The following is a 22408-nucleotide window of genomic DNA, read 5'->3' as shown; positions in this document are numbered from 1 at the left end:
TATGCTACAAGATGGTGTCTTCCATTCAGAAAATATTGTTGGCAGCATTTTGAAAGGAAACAGAAACAGCCGTTCTCCTAGTGAGTTTCACATTGTTACATTTAGGAAGAATGTTGAAGAGTAGTATGTGGAAAATCTGAAGCCATTTTTCTACAAACTCTCAATCAGACTTGGATGGAAAAAAAAAACCTGAAGAATGTACAAACTGAAAACCAATTTTTGTCTGTATAGCATCAACAGTAACGCTTGAGTCAGCTTTGTGTCAAGCCGCCATTTTCATTCAATCAATAGCGTCCCCCTGCACACATTCAGGGACCTGGTCGTGTCTTCAGATGAAACGGATTGTAGGAAAAGAAGCAGAAAGGAAAAGGAAAAAAGTTCCGCCGGACCTCGGGAGCCGACCGCCTATGTCATGTGCGACCTTTGGCCACACCAGGGCAATAGTGAAGCTGCAGCAGGTGCAAATAAGCTTCAGACAGTCTTACAAGCACTGCTCAGAACTCTCAACTGAGGCACTCAACATCCAGGACTTGCCATTCGGATCTTGGCGCCTTGTGCTGGTTCCGACCTATTCACACATCGGTCCACTACTGACATCACCTCATAAGCCAACGGGGCACCCCACGCCGACTTTCGGCGCAGCATTGTAGGATGGCCACACCAGTGCGGCAACTTGCTGGACACAACATCGGGGCCATCCAGATCTCGGCGCGTTCGACTCACTGTACCGCAAGAGTGACCGCAGCTCAGCTGGACACGCCATCTTTCGGCGCAGCATTGTAGGATGGCCACACCAGTGCGGCAATTTGCTGGACACCACCTCGGTGCCATCCGGATCTCGGCGCGTTCGAGTCACTGTACCGCAACAGTGACCGCAACTCAGCTGGACACGCCGTCTTTCGGCGCAGCATTGTAGGATGGCCACACCAGTGCGGCAATTTGCTGGACACCACCTCGGTGCCATCCGGATCTCGGCGCGTTCGAGTCACTGTACCGCAAGAGCGGGAGAAACTCAGCTGGACACGCCGTCTTTCGGCGCAGCATTGTAGGATGGCCACACCAGTGCGGCAATTTGCTGGACACCACCTCGGTGCCATCCGAATCTCGGCGCGTTGTGCTGCCTTCGGCCTATTCGCACATCGGTCCGCTACTGACGCCGCCTCACGTGCCAACGGATTTTCTACGCTTTTTGTAGCCCTATGCCGCATAACAGGTCATGTGACTTGTTTATAAAACTTTTCATTGGTTCATTTTACTTTTGGTTTCCTAAAGATGGAAGGCTTGGTCATATGACCTAAAAATAACACTTTTCATTGGTTTAGAACATTTTTTTTTCCCAAACGATGAAAGCCCCACCTTGTTTCTGGATCATTCAGACTGAAGCTGGCGTCAGCATGAGAGCACCACCATCTCGTGGCTCCGTCGTGGTCATTCCGCGAGCAATCATGGCAGCCGCTCCCCACCGGAAGCCTGCGGGAGTCGGGGGCCCCCAAGACTTTTGTAGAATCTTCACGGCTGAGGGGACGCTTTTCGAGAATGGAGCCCAAGCCCTAGCAGGCAAGCGTCCGAGTTCCAAGGTGTCCCAGGGCCATTTCAGTGGACCAGGCCCAAAACCGAGGAGCCGTCCGCCATTTTAAGAGCCATGTGGCAGCCGCCTATCGCTGCACTGCAAGAGTGGGAGCAACTGAACAACATGGTGAGCGAGACGCTGTAGCCGCAAGAGCGGGCGCAACTCAGCTAGATGGCCGCCACCTGGGGAGGCCCGTTCACGCCGCCTCCCCCACGCCCCCCCCCCCCCCGGGGCGCCGCACGCCAATTTTCGGAGCAGCATTGTAGGATACCAAAACCAGTGCGGCAGTTTACTGGACATCACCTGGGTGCCTGTCGTACATGTTGTGTCAGCCATGGGACACTGGACACAGTCCCATCAACATCTCAACGCGTTCTGCTGCCTTGGGACTATTCGCACAACAGACCGCTACTGACGAGGCCTCCCCCTGCACCACCCGGGACGCCCCACGCTGTTTTTCTGTGCTGCATTGTAGGATCCCAAAACCAGTGCGGCACCCAGGCGACATCACCTGGGTGCCGTCCAGAACTCTGCACGTTGTGCTGCCTTGGGACTATTCGCACAAAAGACAGCTTCTAACCATTGTTGCTTTTTGAGTTGAAAAATGTTTAAATGTTTTTAGTTTTTGTTCCGTTCATTATAGTTAAAAGTTAATAAAGTTTTATAATCTTACTTTTTCGGAGTGTTATCGTTTTTTTAAAAACGGGTGAATAGGGCCTTGAATCGGGTTATTGTCATGTGTGGGCTTTGGAAGTGTGCTGCTGCAGGATCGGACATTTCAAACTCAAATGCACGTTCTTTTTCTTACCTTTCCGAAGCATGGAGCGCAATGACAGGCAGAGAAAGGGTGATGCACGTGTTGAACACTGCCTGGCCTGGCAAGTTGCTGGCAGTGCCCCCCCCCCCCCGCCCGCTCCTGAAAGAGGACACACACACACCGCCGCCCCGAGTACTTCACAAATCTTTAAAAGACCATGCGCTTGTTCATGAGGCTTAAATGGTTTATCACCTCTTCTAGAACCCCTGCATCGACCCTCTGACGTTTCCTGGAAAAATTACCATGTAACACAATACCAAGCCCTGTCAGCTGAAACCCCCAAGGAATCGTGGGGCATATTATCAAGGGGGTTTATCTCCGCTTTTTTGGCTTTAAAAGCCATGAAAGCGGAGATAAAATTATCTCCCTATTACCAAGCTGTCGCTAACACCAGTTAGTGACAGCTAAAAGGAGATAGCGACCATCTTGGGCCCCGCTTTGCATGTCAGTGATACTTATCACTAATGACATGCAAAGTGGCGTGCCAAGATGTTAGCGACTGCAAACAGTCCCTAACATCGCTATCTCCTATTACCAACTTTTGGAGATATTCGCGCTAAGCGCGAATATCTCCAAAATCTAACACCTGCCCTGAGCAGTTCTTAGCCATGTTATCCAATGGGAGGTGGATAACATGGCTAAGAGCATTTGCTCGATAATACATGAATATCGCTGACTTTTCTGCGATAATAGCAAGGTTTATCTGCGATAAAAATCGCCGATGTGCGGCGATAATTTTTGTCTCTAAACAAGTTAGAGACAAAAATTATCGCTAGTTGTTCGTAATATGCCCCCGGGTTTTTGCTTGCAGAAATCGGGAGGCGGGAGACTAGCACTGAAATCAGTAGTCACACGCCTGAATCGGGAGGGTTGGCATGTCTGAATTCTCTACAGCTGGGGCCATAAACTACATCCGCAGGGGTAGGTGATAGCCTGGGACCAGCCTGGCATCTAAAATGGCTGCCGTGCACGACAAAATTGTGGCATTGGAAAAAAGGCAAGATGGCGCAGCCGCTGGAAGAGATGTATCAACATATATCAGCCTCTTCAGCCACCCTCAGGAAACATAGGGGATTAGGATACGTCTCCCGCACCCCCTTATACCTAGTAATTTAATTAACGAAGCACAAAATGGCGAATTCCCGTTTCGCTACCAGTTTGCGGCCAAGTTCGCGGCCCGTGAAGCGCTTCTACCGTGAAAAATCATTTTATTTTTTTTTTCCCCACGGGACCCTTTATTAACCCCAACAACATTCCTAGGGGGTCAAGAGGGTGATACCTTGCCCCCTTTCATTAAATTCCCCCTTCGTTTTTCACCTCTTCTTCTCTCTCGATCCTACCGAGAGACAAGATGGCGGCCGCTCCGGACTGTCACGCAGCAAAAAAAAAAAAAGCTCACGCACAGCCGCTGGAAGAGATGTATCAACATATATCAGCCTCCTCAGCCACCCTCAGGAAACATAGGGGATTAGGATACGTCTCCCGCACCCCCTTATACCTAGTAATTTAATTAACGAAGCACAAAATGGCGAATTCCCGTTTCGCTACCAGTTTGCGGCCCAGTTCGCGGCCCGTGAAGCGCTTCTACCGTGAAAAATCATTTTTTTTTTCTTTTCCCCACGGGACCCTTTAATAACCCCAACAACATTCCTAGGGGGTCAAGAGGGGTATACCTTGCCCCCTTTCATTAAATTCCCCCTTCGTTTTTCACCTCTTCTTCTCTCTCGATCCTACCGAGAGACAAGATGGCGGCCGCTCCGGACTGTTTAGAATGTTGACAGACACCGGAGAGCCAATCAGCTTTCTGCGCGCAAAGTTCCGAAACGCGAAAAGTAAGCGGACCGGATCGCTGCCCAGAGCGCTGTTACAGATATATATCTTGATTTAAACGTTAATTTCTCAAAATCCAATGAAGCACATATATTGAGACCTAGCAAAGGCACATCGGGCTAACAGTCCCTACAATTTTGCCAAGTTTCGTGCAAATCCATTCAGCCGTTCGAGCTAAAAGTGAGTCCAACCGCCCTATGGAAATTAACATGGGAAAAACGCGTTTTGGGACCCCCCTTTTTTCTCGGCCCCCCCTTGACGAACCCCCCCCAAATTTTCAGGGGCTGCTCAGAAACAAAATGTGCCATTTTCCTGAAAATTTCAGCCGATTCCGTCCACAAACGCCAAAGTTATTAGACATAGAATTTTCAGAAATGCCATAGGGAATTAATCCTAACTATATATACCTACTGGCGATAGCCAGTAGGTAATATACACACACACTCACACACATATATATCAATAACATAAAACCTTCAAAAAACAAGCCATTCTAATTAAATTAATTACATTAAAACAGTAAACAACTTAAAATTTAGTAGTACATTTTACAGATTACAAACATGAATAATTATAAATATTATAAATTGAAGTAAACAAAAACATGGCAATACGGATGTTATCAATATAAATAAATAATGCATACACTATTTCCACTCCAATTTATAAAACAATATGCAAACTATTACAGAAAATAAAAATGTACTACTTTCACTATACACAATGCAAAAATAATAAAACTGGGTAAAATTTACAAATATTTCTCCTGAAAATTCAACAGTAGTAACATTGTTGGATTGTAAATAGGTAAAATGTACTATTCCCACTCTAGCCAGTATAACAGTAGGGAAACTTTTGGAGTGCACAGGGGTAAAATGTTCTAATCCCGCTCCAATTAGTACAACAGTAGGGAAAGTAATAGACTGAGGAATAGTAAAATTTATTATTCCCCATCCAGTCAGTACAACAGAAGGGAAAGTGTTGAACTGTGGAGGGGTAAAATGTATTATTCCCACTCCATAAGTTCAACAGTAGGGAAAGTGTTGGATTGCAGAGAGATACAATCTACCATTCCCACTCCAGTCAGTACAACAGTAGAGAAAATGTTGGATTGCGGAGGGGTAAAATTTGCTATTCCCACTCCAGTCAGTACAACAGTAGGAAACGTGTTGGACAGCAGAGGGGTAAATGTACTTTTCCCACTCCAGTCAGTACAACAGTAGGGAAAGTATTGGATTGTGGAGGAGTAAAATTAAACATTCCCACTCCAGTCAATACAACAGTAGGGAAAGTGTTGGATTGCAGAGGGGTAAAATGTACTATTCTCACTCCAATAAATGCGAACAGTGGGGAAAGTGTTGGATTGAAAAGGGTTAACATTTACTATTTAAACTCCAGTCGGTACAACAGTTGGAAAATGTTGGATAGCAGAGGGGTAACATGTAATATTCCCACACCAGACAGTACAACCATAGGGAAAGTGTTGGATAGCGGAGGGGTAACATTTACTATTTCCACTCCTGTGCGAGCAATATTAAAAACAAACAAAATATATTAAATGAAAAACAATTATTTAAAAAACAAACTACATAAAGAAAAATATGAATATGTTAAAAAAATGTAATTATATTTAACATTAAACATTTCAAACATATTACAATGGCAAATACATTTCACAAATAACTACAAATATTATTGTAAATAAAATACAGAAATAATTTTCATGCAAATAAATATTTTTCTTTCGAAACTATTTATAAAAAAAAATATTTATTACATATATTTATTGTAGGTAATTCCCACCCTATAGCCTCACAAAACTCACAACTGGCACATAAAACTTAACTTTAAAGGCAAAATATTTACAATATCAATATAAATGTTTATCAACAAACTAATTATCATTAGTTAAATATAATTATTAATTAATTATAATTAATTTACTTCCCACAACATACCCTCACAAAACACACAACACACCCATAAAATGTTACATAAACTAATTTACACAATTAACATAATGACATCAATTTAACTATTAATATAATTCAAAAAATGATTATTAATTACCTAAACTTAATTTACTCCCTACCTTATACCCCTACAAAACCCACAACCCACATCCAAAATCTTGAAAAAAAAATTGTCGCACAATTAACATAATTAATTATTATTAAAAAAAATTATCAATTAAAAACTAAGGGCCTGATAACATCGTTAGGTGGAAAGCCTCCGACAAGCTATTGGAGGCTTTCTGCTCGACATCATAGGTTTGAATCCGACCACTGTATTAGGTTGACAGCTGTTGGAGTGAAACCTACGGGGGGATTCCGATGCGCTTCCAATGGACTCAAGGAGCCTGTCAGAGTGCTGGAAGCCACCATAATCCCCTAACGACGGCGTAGCCAGCATTGGATTTGCTGTAGGAATTATGATGGCACTTTCGAACTGCCATTTCATGTTGGCTTTTCTGTCATAGAAAGGTTGTAGGAAAGTGTCTTTGGGCCCCCTAGCAGGGACCCTTGCCCCCTGGCCCTCCACTCTGGGGCCTGGGAGCCACCTATGGTACCCCACTAAACATCTCTGAACATGCTGCCGGCACCCTGAGGTGGCACCATGAGGTTTTACAATGGCAGCTTGTGCTGCTGTTTTTTTTTGCCCAATACACAAGCAGCCATTATAAAATGGATGTTTCCAACTGCCCATTGGGTGGTTGCATCGTAGTACAGAGGTCGGAAAGGCCAACCTAATTTTGGGTGGTTCCTGGCCGCTATAGAACGTCCACCCGACATCGTAATGAACCCCTAAATATTAGTTTATTAAAATGAATTAACTTCCTACCCTTTACCCCACAACCTACACCTAAAATTAAACTTACAAAAAATGCATTACACAATTGAAATAGTTAATTAAATGATTAATAGTATTTAACAACTAATTATTAATTAAATTAGATTAATTTACTCCCCACCCTTTACCCCTATAAATCCCACAACCAAAACCCATAAAAAAATTAATTGCACAATCAACATAATTAATGATTAATGAATTATTATTATTATTTAGCAACTAATTATAAATTAAAAATAAATGACTTCCCACCCTTTACCCCTATAAACGCCACATCTAAAAAACAAAATAATGTATTAATATAATTATCAAATAATGAATGTGAATTAAGAAATAATTATTAAATATTTAAAAATAAGTTACTTCCCACCCATTACGCCTATAAACGCCACAAGCCGTGCATAAAATATACATTAAAGAAAATTGTAGCACAATTAACATAATTAAATATCAATTAAACAAATAATATTAAATAAAAAATAATCATTGATGTATTATAATTAAATGACCTCCCACCCTATACCCCTATAAACCCACAACTTGCCACAGCATTAAAAACCACACAAAATCATGAAAGTAAATTTAATAACTGCTACAAATGCAATAAATATATTAAAATACCTAAACATTACTTATAAAAAAAATCATATACATTTAAAATATAAACGAAAATACATAACAATAATTTAAAAACTATATTTTAAATAACTATCTTTTTGTAAACGATATTAACAACTTAGATATTTTGATAATCAATATTACTTACCTTAAAATTGATATTCTTGACAATGATATTCATGATGATGTTATTTCCATATCACGATAGTTTGGTATGGCGATATTTTTTTATCTATATTTTGTCTGAATACCCCAGGCAATATAGCACAATATGACATTTGATTTCCAATTATGTGAAACATAGTCAGAACATTGCTTTATACATGCAGGCATGAGATTGTTAACACAGATCCTTGGCAAAATCACCATCAATTTGAAATGAATGACACATCTGTGAAGTGATAACTCTGTATCATGACAATGTACCTTGGTGCCGGATTGAGTATTAAATGAGCTCCGTGTGCGCTCCATAATTTACCCAGATGTTTAACATTTAGGCTTTCGGGCTCAGATGATATTGTGTAAGCTAATATACACTGGTAATGTCGGGATGCTTATTTTGGGAGAGAAAGGCTTTTCTAAAGTTCCAAATTAAGCATTCTCCTTTCTTGGTTAGATGAAACCTCAGTGGCTGTATTTATGAAACTGCCATGCCCTCAATAAATTATACGATTTCAGAAAAACCTCATCTCTTGCTAAATGCACATTTCTTTTCATATTGTAGTATAGCTCCCCAAAGCATGCCTGTACACTGGGTGTAAATATTGCAACCATTTGGAAAAAGACTCCTGAAATGAGTCATGACCCTTGTTTCCAAATTTCATAGTACAAATGAATCCAGTAGACAGGTGGCGAAGAAATTTGGACTAAGGCATTTGGCAGCTTTCTGAGTGCCGCGGTAACTTTAAAACCAGGTGCGAACCTTCAGACTGGTTTTACAATCAGGGGTTTGGCACGAGCTGCGCTCAGTTCTGTGGTTTTACACACACAGTTCCTTTCAGGTGTTAGCTGAAGAAAATGGCGTGAACAGAAAAGAGTGCTAAGCAAACTATTGTGTTCTAAAGCAGTTATAAATCCCCTGGCAATTCTATATAGTCCTCTCTGTCTGAAGGTAGCGCCTAGACATCTCTGGGTATATGTAGCGCTCTATAAATTCTTCATTTCATTTCATGTAGTATTCTCCGTCGCATTGTATTAAAGACGGGTTTGGGGCATGAGAGCTGAACTTTTAAAAGGGGCAAATGTTATCCATGGTCCATGGTTCAGATTTAAAAGCGACTCAGAATTGGGATAAACCCGTTTTTTAGTCAACCCCTGATTTGGTTCCTCCAAATATTTTTGCTTGGGGGAAAAACATGAAAAACAGCAAGGCGCTGGTGTCTCATAACATGAAAATGTATTATATTACATTTACAAGTCCGTATTGGGTAAATAACAAAGCACACAGAGGTCACATGACTTTTCCAGGAAAGCCTGAAAAGCTGCAAAGGTGCAGCTTTGTCAACATCATGCAGAAAATGCCAGAGAATACGAAAACTATTCTCTGCTGCCACTCTATGACTAATCCTCTTCCTCTTCCAGACTATTCCCAGCTTCCACTCTGACTCATCCCAAATCTATTTTACTACTATGAACTCCCAAACAACTCCTTCCAAACTCTTTTATCCTCTATACATCCTTTATCCTATTCATCCAACTAACATGCTCTTTGACTAATCCTCAGCCTCTTTTATGGCTATAAAGTCCCAAATAATCCTTTCTAAACTCTCCCCCCCTAGCCATCCTCTATCTTATACATCCAACTAACAGACTCACATATTTACCACTCCCACCACTGTCATGAGCCATTTAGATTTCTCTCTAATAATCCACCACTAATGCACCTATGAGTTCCAGAGTCGCGTGCTACCTGCCAAAAAGTGCGTCAATGCCTCATCAGGGGTAAAAAGCGCTATATACATACAATTGCAATTAAAAACATAAAGCTTTGCACATACGCCTAACTTGTTTTTGTAAGTAATGCCATCATGGTTTAACAGAAACCTGGATTGCTTTTTTCAGTTGGTATGGCGATGCCTGAACTTGTGACTCTTTTGCCATGGTAACTTGAGTGCATACTGCTACTTGCACCATTTCTCATGTATGTAATGAGTCTGCCAAGCTGGAATTAAAAAACTACTGAAATTTGTAGCTGTTTCGTTGGGTAACACAAATGCGAACTCAAATACAAAGCTATTTATCAAACCCTCCTTTCTCAAACGGTAGACTCGGGTCATTTAAAACTGGCTTGACCACCTCATATGGGAGAGAAGCATTGGCAAAGCCAATAGGTCTGGTGTTGGCTGCCAACCATTTAGATTTGTCAGTGCTTATTTTGTCACAGTTTTTGTAAAAAGTTATTGTTGAATGAGTTGCCAGGCCCTAAGTAATATAAAAGAAAAAAAGTAGCAATGGCTAAAAGCCTTACAGTTTTTTGGCTGCAAAAACATAACGTCTCATATTAGTCTATGGCACTGAGAAGAAATATTTTGTGTGCGGAAGTGCTTATTTCCAAAGCGAAAGATGTTTTCACTCACTTTGAGGTTAGCCTTTGGTTTAAGTGGCCTGATCCATTGCCCCAAACTGTGGTAAGCAAAAAATGTTTTAATGACTATACAAAAGACCAATGGATGAATAATGTTGTATGAAAACACCTATAAGTAGGTATATCATAAAAATAATTTTCAGTACAATCAAACGGTTAACGCAGACCTAATATAGAATATGGCCCAGGGGTCTGAAGGAGAATGGACTGCTTGCAGTGCTGGACAGGCTGACATTATTAATCCATACAGTCATATAGGGAATCTGCGGGGGAGGCAAGCAATTTTTCTTGTAGGCAAATATATAATATAATGCTTTGGAGAAATAATGCTGCTAGTTTCTGTGCCACAATCTGAAATTGTTGGAAATGTCCCTTTTGGCAGGGTTATCCTAAAACGTTTTGCTTTTTTCTCCTATTTTTCCTGACTTGTTTATTTTGTCAATAGGACTCTGGGCACGTTACCACTGATAATCAGTGCTAAAGTGAATACGCTCTCTGTGCAATTGTGATTCTGATTGGTTATCCATGATTGGCATATTTGATTACTGGTAAGTCCCAAGTAAAGTGCACTGTGTGTGCCAGGTTCTATAAATCAAATTCTATTAGTGGGCCTGCAGCACCGATTGTGCCACACACATGAGTAGCCCTGTAAAGGTATCTCAGACCTGCGACTGCAGTGTCTGGGCACAGTTTAAACTGCCATGCTGGCCTTGCGAGTGCACTCACTTGCCAGGCCCCCACCTTCCTTTTTCTTACATATAAGGCACCCCTTGGGAAGGCCCAAGGTACCCCCATGGGCAAGGTGCAGTGTATGTAAAAGGTAGGACATTTTCTGGTGTGTTGTACATGTCTTGATAGTGAAATACTGCCAATTTCGTTTTTCAGTATTGAAAGGCTATCTGTCGCACAAGCTAACATGGAAGTTGGTTTGTAACATCTTACAAGTATAATTTTCCATTGTGAAAAAATAGAGGAATGTACTTTAGGCTCTCTGAACTCAGAACTTAATAACACACCTTTTTAGGAAGATGGTTTTTAAATTATATGTTTGAAAATTGCACTTTTATAAAGTACGCCTTTTCTTGTTTAAACCATTCTGTTTGCCCCGGCTTGTTTGTTCATTGACTGTCTGGTTTTGGAGTGACAGGGGCTGAGGATGTGCATTCACTGTAAACAGCCACCCTTGAGGGGGGTGTTCAAGTGTGTCCTACCTTTTGTGGTGACTCATAGATGGGTATATTAGACCTTGGCTGCATTTATACTGGTGAGAGGAGTTTCCCTTGCACCTGAATAGCTGTGTCTCCTGTGCACAATGCTGTCTCCACCCACTATGGTCATGCTGCACTACAGAGGACAGAGCTAGTTTGGGCTGTGCTCAGAGAACATTGTGGCAAAGAGAACAAAGAGAAACTGGAGTATAAGTATTGGACTTTAAACCCCAAGAATTAGATCACTTCTGGACCCAAGAGGAACCTTTTGCCAAGGTGAAGAACTGAAGAGCTGTAAGGAGGAGTACTGCCCCTTTGCTGTGTTGGCCTGCAGTGGCTGCTTCTGGCAAGGAAGAGGACAAAGACTGGAATGTTGCTGAGAACCTGCTTGGAGAAGAATTTCCAAGGGCTTGTGTGTGCTGGCCTCCTCTTCTGAAGTCTCAGGGACACAAAGACTTCACCATCAGTTCCTCTGAACACCACTGCGGGAGTTCTGACCTGCCAGGAGATGCCTATTTCAGATTTGGACCTCTGGAGGTCGTTTCTGCTGTTGGGAGCTGGAAGAAACTTAAAGAGAGCAAGAAAAACAACTCTGATGCTGTCAGCAATGCCGTGACTTGCACTGAGGCCGGGGGCAGCGCTCATAAAGTGCATGACACACCGCTTCGCCGGCACCACAGCTCCAATGCCCTTCGACACCTGCAGTTATCAGCCTCCCCGACGCCAGCGCTCGCAACAACGCCATCACTATCAGAGCCTGCATCCCATAATCGTGGATCCGATAACCCGCGAGGGTGACTTCACAAATTCTTTGGCTTTACATCGCCTCATCGGAACCGATGCATCACCGCCGATTCCGCTGACTTCCCCTGTCCTGGACTTGACACATCGCCTCCTCATGGACACAATGCCTTGCCTCCCCCTTCGCAACCAGGGAGCCTGCCTCGACCTCTGCACTGATGCCTCACCTCCATGACACTGTGCATCGTCCATAGACTTTGTTTTCCAAGGTACTGTTGTTTGTAGTTCCGCATGACTCAGTATCAGACGCTGCGCAGCTAGCTGTCAGCGCCGTGCTTTGGATTTATTACTGTCACAACATCGTAATAGCCCAAGCTGGAGCTATTTGTTTCTACGAGTGCTATTTCTGCCACTTACTCAATATATGTATGTTGGATTTTTGTCATATTGGTCTTGTTTGTTTTAGATGCAGATATCTTACTTTTCTAAACTGGTGTGCTGTCCATTTGTGGTGTTTTACTGTGCATTTAGAGTACAAATACTTTACACATTTCCTTTGGGCTAAGCCTGTCTGCTCGTGCCAAGCTACCAAGATGCTGAGCAGGGGTTATTTAAGGTGTCTATCACCCTTACTCTGACTAGAAGCAAGGGTCCCTGCTTGGACAAAGGAACCTACCTCTGCACATTAGAGACCACCAGTTCTAAAAGAAATACTTCAATGTTTTATGAACTCATTTTCAAAACTATAAGCTAAAAGTAAGGGGTTTATTTACAGCCCATTGCGCCAGTGGGGCTCACTTTTTCCCATTTTTAAAAGTGACGCACATGCAGCGCAAGGGGCTTGTAAATAAGCCACTAAATAAGGCCAAATTGACAAAATATTTGTACTTCTAAATCTATATTAGGAGTGCAATTGGCATGAGTTATGAGTGCAAGTTAGTCATAAAAGGACACCTTATACTCGTAAATCCACTTACTCCTGCACAACATTACCCCAAAGCATTGCAATTTTCAATGGAAGTTAATGCCAGGCAATGGGTGGAGTATGGGCGCCCACAGCGCCTGTCCCCTCGATGCAGTTCGTGTCTGGCATTAAAAGATTTTCTAGGACTACCTTTAGATCCCAAGCCAGACTGGCAAATCTGCTACAAAGCCACAAAGTTTGAAAAACTTCCCAGCCAGTGCTGGAAATTTAGCGTATCTGCACGTGTTTAACAAACCGTGGTTTTGCTTCCCGTAAGCGCACAAGCTTGCCTCTCAAAGTCATGTGCCAGACACACAAATTAATTCATAAAAAGGCACTGATGTTTTTTACATAACTGATTTTTTTATATATCCCTGAATGTAAATCACTCTTATAGTACCAGAAATGTTCAACTCTTCCAATCAGCCAATGTTTCTTGCTGAGAGAGGCAGCACCCATACCGGGAACATATAACTAAGCCACCCACCTATACCTCATCGGACTGCATTACACAGCATACTCAATTGAAATCATTCACACCAGACATTAAGAATGAAAGGCTGAATAGGCCAGGGTGGGTTCAGTGGGGGCTCCTCCGCTATGGCAGAGGGGCGTCCCCCCACTGCTTTTAAGCAATGCAACATAAAGGAAACATAAAATGATAATAGCTTTAAGTTATTATCTTTTTATGTTTTTGAGCTGCTTAGTTTGAAGGCGGACTGGTGGGCATATCTGCTCTGCTCTTGGAGCAGGGGAGGAGTGGTTTGCCCACCTCCTAAGTGCGCAGTGACTGTTTGCTCTGCCCTCTTGGGCCGCACAAACCAGTCATGCGCACTTTCCCCGTTCTCCATGCAGGCATCATTACAGACTGCATGGAGCACATGCCCAGTCTCCCATTCCCTGGTTGAGCATCAAACCAGGATGCTCAGAACCAATCACAATGCTGCTTTGGGAACCTGGCTGTGCTTCCTGTGCCTCAACCGGAGAGCAGGAGTCGAGACACATGACCCCGTGTAGCAAGGTAAGTGTTTATTTTATTTATTTATTCATTTTTTACCCTGTGCACCATTGTCCCCTTGTTGCGCCCACCCCGTGCGCATGTGTCCGCACCTGCCTGGTCACCCATGCAAAATGCTGGCCGCCAGTTGGTGGGTTCCCCACGTATTATCCCGAGGTTGCAAGCCCCTATCTATGAAGGAGCTGCATTAATTAAACCAGTCAGGTGACTTTGTCCTTACGTGGAATATCAACCCATTAGATATAAGGATAGAGGGCGGTCTTAAATTCTGGGAAGCAAAATCTCTCAACCGTCTTTAAGAAACATTCAAAACATGGACTCTGCGTTGTTTCTCTGCTGCTAGACCTTAATGGCGTGCCAGTAAGCAACTGACGCCGCTTTGTGTTTATAATTTCACATTCACAAGATGATTGGTGTGACTGGTGGTGTGGACAATGTTTTTCTTGGGCTCTCAAAATGATATCATTGACACAATGTCTATGAAAAATGGTTTATTTGGCAAGCAACATGTTTTTAGGGCTGTTTATTGAAGGGTGTAAAGGTCTTGGAGCCATGTCTATAAGCATATTCTGAGGTTTCGCTCAGATCTACTGAATTGTTAAGATGTGTGTGCTCCTTACTTCCAACGTGTAAAACCACCCTCTGCACGTGTCGTATTGTCCTCAAATGCCCCTTCTTCATTCGTGAATTATTTGGCACCCATATACGCCCATATACGCCCTGTAGGTACTGTTACATTGTTTATGGAGATTTATACTGGTGTTTAGATTGCTCGAGACACACACATGTTTTATAGATTAGGGCACTGGGGCAGATTACATATTTTTCAGACCCCTTTCAGGTTTAGGCAGGAACAGCCATTCTAACACCACTTCCACGTGCCCTGGGCCTAGAGGGGCATTTAGAAGTCCAGGTATATTGGGTCTTCTTGCCTTGCTGAGATCTGCAGAGATTGGGTCCCAAGGGGTTTAAGGCTTGGTTTGTTTGTACCCGACGGCTCAGAGGGAATTGGTTTTCTTAGTTGCAGTTGCATGCTCACACATGAAAGTTGTCCATGGATTATTGGATCTCAAAGGCTATGTAACCCCGTCTCTTTGCATTATCTAGCAAATAGCACCCCCACCACTGCGTTAAACAGGCCTCCTCCTTTAGTCTTTCCATGTTGATGATTTTGTTTGTTTTTTTCATGCTGCTTTCAGTACCTTATTACCTACTATGTCCGGTTGTTTTTATTTTATATAAAATGTAAACAGGAACATGAATTGAATTCTATCTGTAGTCTGACCTCCTTCTCAATGAAGGTGAGTGCTACAGCTGGCGGCCATTTTGGTCTCTGGGGCACTCCTAAACGGATTTCCTTAGCTCTTTGTTCATTTGCTTCACTGAATGTAGACCAACTGAAAAAGCAAGAGCGCCAATAGATGGAAGTCTCTAAATATTAGGGGGCATATTTATGATAACTGGCGCATCCCCAGGGATGTGCCAGTTATTTTGCGCCGCTGCTCCGCCACCCATGGTGCGCCGCATTTACAATGCGGCGCACCATGGGGCAAAAACGGCACAGATGCGTGACGCATCTGTGCCGTAAAGGTGGCGCATTGCTGGAGTTGCGTTGCAAGTGTGACGCAGCTCCAGCAAGTCTCGGGGGTGCCCCATCTTTACAATGCTGCGTCAAGACCTACGCCTGCTTCAAGCAGGCGCTGGGTTTTGACGCAGCATTGGCCTGAAAGTGACAGAGTGCAATCTTATAGATTGCAATCAGCCACTTTTGCGAGGCGCACCTGCCCTGGAACGCCCACCCTGCGCCGGAACGCCCACAAGTGGCGCAGGGCTTTACAACGTGACGCATCTGCCTAGATGCGTCACGTTGTAAATGGGTCGTAGGGATGCGCCATGTTTACGCCGCAGTTGCGTGACGCAAACGTGGCGCATTCCCAACATAATCTGCCCCTAGGAACCCTATGTAGATGCTTGTGATATATGGTATAACAAAGAAAATTGCATTAACCATAAATGCCTGTTACATCTCCAATGAATTGCAGAAATTATACTAAATAATAAAGTGCCTCTAATTTAAAAACGGGAACACACTTTTTTTTATTTAGAAACATTAAAAAATGCTTCCCATTTACAGCTAAAACCGGTAAGAAGGCTCTGATACAGACAAAAGTTGTAAAAGTGAGGTCCTCTTTAAAACAATATCACTGTCAAAATGCTTGAGTATCACCATTACAGGTCCGCATCTTTAAAGGATACCCATCAGCCCAAAAACATGGACCACACAGGCCATAAAATGGCCTTTCACAAGCTTGTTTTCAGTGCCTAAGGACCCAGGACATTTCCTCATTCTTCCTGCTATTCCCGAAAAGGTAATATTGAAAAGAAACCCCAAGGAATTTGTAATGATGTCTACATTAAAACTGCTGGGGTGAAGGCCATGCAGTTGTATATCCTCAATGGACTTGTACAACTTTCACTTGAAGTGCTGATATGACTTTTTCTTTTATTTATATGCTCTATAAAGCGATAATCTGACAAAGCCTCCAATTTCACAGGCGTCTCCCAAAGGTATGGCATCTTGAGAGCTGCAAGCTCCTGGAATGAATTTCCAGCAGCACGTTCAGATCCCGCCATGCCTCTCCCTGAAGACCGCCGAGCGCGCCCCACAGTAATTGGGTGAAACCACTTCACAGGGCACGCGGAGCTTCCTGCATTTCTAGCCTTTGATATGGAGAGCGAAGTGAGGAGGCCTGGAAAAGCCCTGCTTTAAGCGCCTCCATCGAGCCCACATGGTTTTCTTGTACATTTTCTGTATAAAATGATACTTAATTGAACATGTGGACCAGATAACACCAGGAATTGTCTCCAGACGATGTTCTGACAGCGGGGCGCGCGGGTGTGGGGCTGCAACGGTGACATTTTTCAACTGGTGGGAACAGGGTAGTGCTGTACTGAAAAAAGGAATGTTTCCTATTGCTTGTATATTTTTCGATATTTTCAATCTTGAGCAGCTTATCCTGTGATGTGTTGCCGGAATCCTTCCATAATACACTTATGTTGTTTTGTGCTGTATGTGGTACTATTAGTTCTTGCAATTTCTTTCTTTCAATGCACGCTTAAGATGTTGGTCTGCATTGAAGAAAATCACATAAAGCTAGTAGAGGAATGACTACACAGAGTCACCACTTGCAGCCTCATTACAAGTTACTCTTTAGCACTGTGAGCAAGTATGGGGTCAGTAAATTACAATTCCATCTGGTATTTCCACTTGTGTTAGCCAGCATTAGGACTTAAATTCCCCAGAATATTTCTGGCTCCTGTTACACGGGTTTTCTTGGTTGCAGGAGTTTACCACTGCCATTTAGTGAGGGTGAGGGTAGATGGGCAGGTCATGCCAGAGGGGTGGGCAGGTATGCTATTTATGTCCACGTCAAGCTGTGGTATGTTTAGGGAAAATATATCTACGCAAAAAAGGCTGCTGGTGGTGGGAGGCAAGGGGCCTGTGCCTCTGTCCAGGGCCGGACTGAGAACCAAAACCGGCCCTGGCAAAGTGCCCTGTAACAAAAACGGCCCCCAGGGGCCGAAAACCGGCCCCACCCTTGCGGCGCACCGGGGGATTGCCCCGTGCCTGCAACGGCCAGTCCGGCCCTGCCTCTGTCCGAAGCCTCTCTTCAGCAGTAGTCTTATGGAGCCGAAACACATCCAGTACAAACGGCCCTGTAACAAAAACGGCCCAAAACCGGCCCCACCCTTGCGGCACACCGGGGGATTGCCCGGTGCCTGCAACAGCCAGTCCTGCCCCGCCTCTGTCCGAAGCCTCTCTTCAGCAGTAGTCTTACGGAGCCGAAACTGCATCCAGTACATCTAGATCCAGTGTTTTCAGGTGCAGTCATTTCCGGTTGGAAAACCGGACTATGTGTGTTTGCCCAGAGCTGTATCCCACGGGCGATAACACTCTGAGCAACTTATAATGGAGGCCTCATTCTTTACATTCACCATTTTAAAAAATAGTGTCCTCCATATTGGAAGTATCAATGAAGCATGAATCTAACCATAGAGGACATTGGACCACGATACACAGGTCAAGTAGTACTTTCCAAGGCATGTAAAGTCCAAAACAATAGAGAAACATGTATTTAATGTGGGGGTAGGGGGGGATTAACACAACAAGAAAAACAATCAATTGTACCCATAGAACAGTGGTTCGGTAATAGTAAGGAATGAGGATTTGTGTACATGAAGTATAGAGAGAGAAGAAGAGGGATTTGCAATCTTACCTGAAGGTCAGGGGGGAGGGAGTAGTATTAGATGGAGGGCAAATCATTTTGACAAGTTGAGGACATAAAAAGAGAAAAGCTCTGGTATGCCCTTCCTAGCATGGTAAAGTCGGTTTCATCAAGTTTGTGTTTGAGGTCATGCAGGGTGTCCTTAGATGGAGTTTTACTCTTTAAACTAGGAGCAGATCTTTCTATCAGATAGCATATTGTTCTTACTGAGTACTTTAAGCATCAGGCAACAGGCATTCTGAGTCTATGCACCTAGTATCAGGCACTACATATTACTTATACCCATGAGGGCAGCACCAAAGCTCCTCCAATGTAGGAGCGAGATGAAGACACACCTTTTCAAAGAAATCTATATCACACTGTAGAAATAGTCGCCTACTACCTCTGGGTCCCAACTGTCCCTCCAATCACTGGATGACTTCATCTCTGCTTTTGACCCTAAACAGATATTTCAGAATTTGAGGGTGACTGTGATTGAAGTTCCACTTGAAATAGTTTTTTATTAAGGCATATCACTCAAAGCACTTTAGAAGAATGAAGACCCATGACAAAAAGCTTTCGGTATATTCTCAGACAGTTGGGAAGTTAATATGGGGGTAGAAAAAATCAATCTACCAGGCAAACTGACAGTTGCATTACTCTGTAACGAGAACACTGGCGACACCCAGGATGAAAATAGCCGCAATTGGAAGCCAAGTGTGCACTATACAAGGACTGCGACAACTAAACCCCTCCCACTTTGTCCATCTTTCATATCTACCTTCCCCCGTTTTCCCTCCATAATTATCGCGGACTCTCTATGTTTTTGTAGAACGACACTATGCTGACTTCTGTTCCCTTATGCATTCCTGCTTGGAACCCTGCACCCTGGACCAAGTCTCATAGACTCACCCTAATATAATCCCCTATGCATGCCATCACCACCCCCCTGCTGAGCATTGCACCTTCATGGAACACTTTGTGTGAATATTGCCATTTTTGCCTCACCAAGGTGTGTGCTATCTCTCCAACCATCACAATGCAAGCCACAATGCACACCCATTCAACCATGTCACCTACCTATTCATCCATTGTGGCTCAGAACCTCCTTCTCCCTCTACCTCATCACTTTTCTCAATTCCTCTTTTCTTTACTCAGACCATTTCTTTCTCGATCCCTTCCTAAATATCGCTTTTTGCCCCACCATTCATACCTGTCCCCTGTATCCCTCTGTCTCTCGGTGCATACTCCATACTACCTTGCTGTATTCCACCCTCAGCTGTAGCTGGCATGTGTTGCGTGTTACAGAAATGATGAAGAATGTCTCAGATTGCAAGCAGACACTATGGGTGGGGGAGAGTTGTATATAGCGCAAACTCGACCCAAAGGTATCAAAGCACTTTACATGAGCACCAGTTGCGTTACAGGCGGACAAGCTCATTTTGTTAGACACAGGCTGATTAAGTGATTTGCCCAGAATCACAGGATGTTGAGCGTCCCTGCTGAGACTTTAACCCGGTCCCCCAGCTTCGAGGTCAACCACTCTCCCCGATAGGGTGGTCATAAATATATTGAATCAAGTAATCCACAAACGATTGTATGCCAGATATGGAAGGATAAAACATTCTTCCAAAAAATTGATGGCAAAATATTGACAATCAGAATGTGATGGACAGATTATGTAAGCAGGCATACCTTTACCAGTATGTACACAAGCATAATATGCTTAAACACGTGTTACCTGAAATTCCTGAAAGGACGTCATTACGCCACTTCCCATAACTACGCATCATTTTTGCTGTCAAAAGTAACATGAACATACGGGAACAAGAGAACATGAGTGGCTGGTGTTTGTAGTAAGGGTTTTTTGTTGCTAATTTTCAGCATAGGACTGTGTTCTTGCCTCAAAAATGTGCAAGAGGACTCATTTAATCGCAAAATATCGTGATAAAAGATGGATTTGCACGTTGTGCAATTACGCTTCATTTCTTGTGAATGCTATAATTTCGTGTAATGACACGAAAAAAAATTACTCAATGTTCTCACACCCCTAGTTTTAACTAACTTCCACTACCCAACAAGAGGCATGTGGGCCCATTTTCCTTGTATTGGTGCCAGGGGCGCTCTTGGTACACCACTACCCCTCCCCCACTGCTGAAGAAAACGTCACTCATCACGCGTCATTTGCTTACTGGGGATGGTTCAATAATAACTCCTTTTAAGGGCGAATGCTTTCAATCTTATGAATTAGCACACATTTTAACTCGGTTGTTTTGCAGTTTATTTGCGTTGGTGTTTTGTTGGGCACTACGTGAGATGAGACAAAAAGAGCAGTTTTAGTTGCCAAGGTGAGCATTTTACTGGCTGATTGTATAAAGTGGTCTCCAACTGACAGGACCTGGCTCTGCAACAGAAGACCGGAAGTGCGGCCTCAAAACGGGTTTTCTTCAGACCGAAAATAGCAAAGTAAGAACTCTCAAACAACTCTCTAAATTATTTTAATTCTGGATAAGGCAAAACGCATGACATCTAGAGAGAGAGAGAGAGAGAGAGAGAGAGTAATTGAGCACTTTTTTCTGTTATGATTAAAATGCGTGCTTAATGTCAGAAGTCCTTAAAAAGGGCACGCTGATTAAGTAGAGTTCTTTTAAAATAACAGAGTGAGCCAGTTCACGACGAATGAGGGCACAGGTTAAACAAATAGAAACGTTGATTGCTGACACTACTCTGCATATATTAGATACATACAGATAAATTAGGTAGTCGTCCATAACTGCGTGCATGGATGTGTTGTCTGCGCCTTCACCTCCACGACCACTCCCCCCCCCCCCCCCCCACCGCTCACACACACACGCAGACACACACACAACAGATTCGAACAAACACAGTCAAGAACTCGAGCTAAAGACTAAAGCCACACAAATTGAAGCAACAGTCAAGCAGAGAGACAGGCATGACTAAAGCTGGCGTGGACGTGGACGTGGATGTTGACACATCAGCGGGCAACATATAGGTACACGAATGGACAGAGGAGGAGACACAAGCACACACACACACATAAAGACAGACAGAGAGACTCACGCAGGGATCCATCCAGCACATAAAAGGTACAGAGCCAGAAACAGATAGACACAGGAAGGGGAGGAGGGAAGATGGGACATAAACAGCTGCACAGACAGTGAGGGACACGGGCAGATTAACACCAAGAGAGAAGCAGATAAGGAAGCAGACAGAGACCCCCCCCCCCCCCCCCCCCAGGCCGAAATAATAATTACGTGTATGTGCACAATAAAGCAAAGAGCGAGGAACGCTCAGGCAAATAAAAATAAAGACACACAAACACCAACCATTTTTTGTGGTAGAACTTCAGAGCCCTAGGCGTTGTCTTGATACCTACTGTAATTTTGGCAGGATCAAACACGACTTCCTTTGGAGGCTCGGGCTCAGGTGGTGGAGGAGGTTGTGGCTTCGGTGCTGCCTTTGGTTCCTCCTTCTTGGGCTCGGGCTTTTTGGGTGGCATGTTGGCGTTTGGCTGGGACAGAGATCAGGGCCTGGGAAATGGAAGAGTCAGCGGGGGGACAGAGGGCTCAGAGGAGTCAGACACCGAGGGGCCCAGTGAGAAAATGCAGCACAGGTCTCCCTGGCCAAGAAGGTCTTTATCTCAGCTCATTCCCCTAAGGTCACACAATGTGTCATTCGCCAGGCCTGCCGCGTGCCTGGGATCACAATAGAGGAACTCCTATAAAAGGCCAAAGCATTTGCTCTGCTATTTTTGAACAGATGGGCACGGCATTGTTATGGATTAGCACTTAAATGGGAAGGTGCTCGGGATCTAACTCGTGCCTGTGCGCCTCACGCAGAAGAGATACATTATATTCTGACCTCTCCAGCTAACGTCCCTAGCCTGGCAGAGTGCGTTCTCCTATGGAGAGTCAGAAAAAAA

At 43.7% G+C, this 22408-nt stretch overlaps 1 protein-coding gene across 1 annotated transcript in view; it reads right to left on the bottom strand.

Moving 5' to 3' along the window:
* LOC147685167 (myosin light chain 1, cardiac muscle-like) overlaps positions 1–22111 on the bottom strand; it is a 269006-nt gene extending 246895 nt beyond the window's left edge. Inside the window, exon 1 of the mRNA XM_086941075.1 lies at positions 21863–22111. Coding sequence (XP_086797201.1) covers positions 21863–21985 — 123 coding nt within the window. The 5' untranslated portion in view covers positions 21986–22111. The remainder of the gene's footprint in view (positions 1–21862) is intronic.
* Positions 22112–22408: the final 297 nt, after the last annotated feature.

Source organism: Lissotriton vulgaris, chromosome 10 (genome assembly GCF_964263255.1).
Source record: "Lissotriton vulgaris chromosome 10, aLisVul1.2, whole genome shotgun sequence".
NCBI classification, from domain to species: domain Eukaryota; kingdom Metazoa; phylum Chordata; class Amphibia; order Caudata; family Salamandridae; genus Lissotriton; species Lissotriton vulgaris.
The sequence above is the reverse complement of the archived record's forward strand: the minus strand, read 5'-3'. Positions and strand labels throughout refer to the sequence as shown.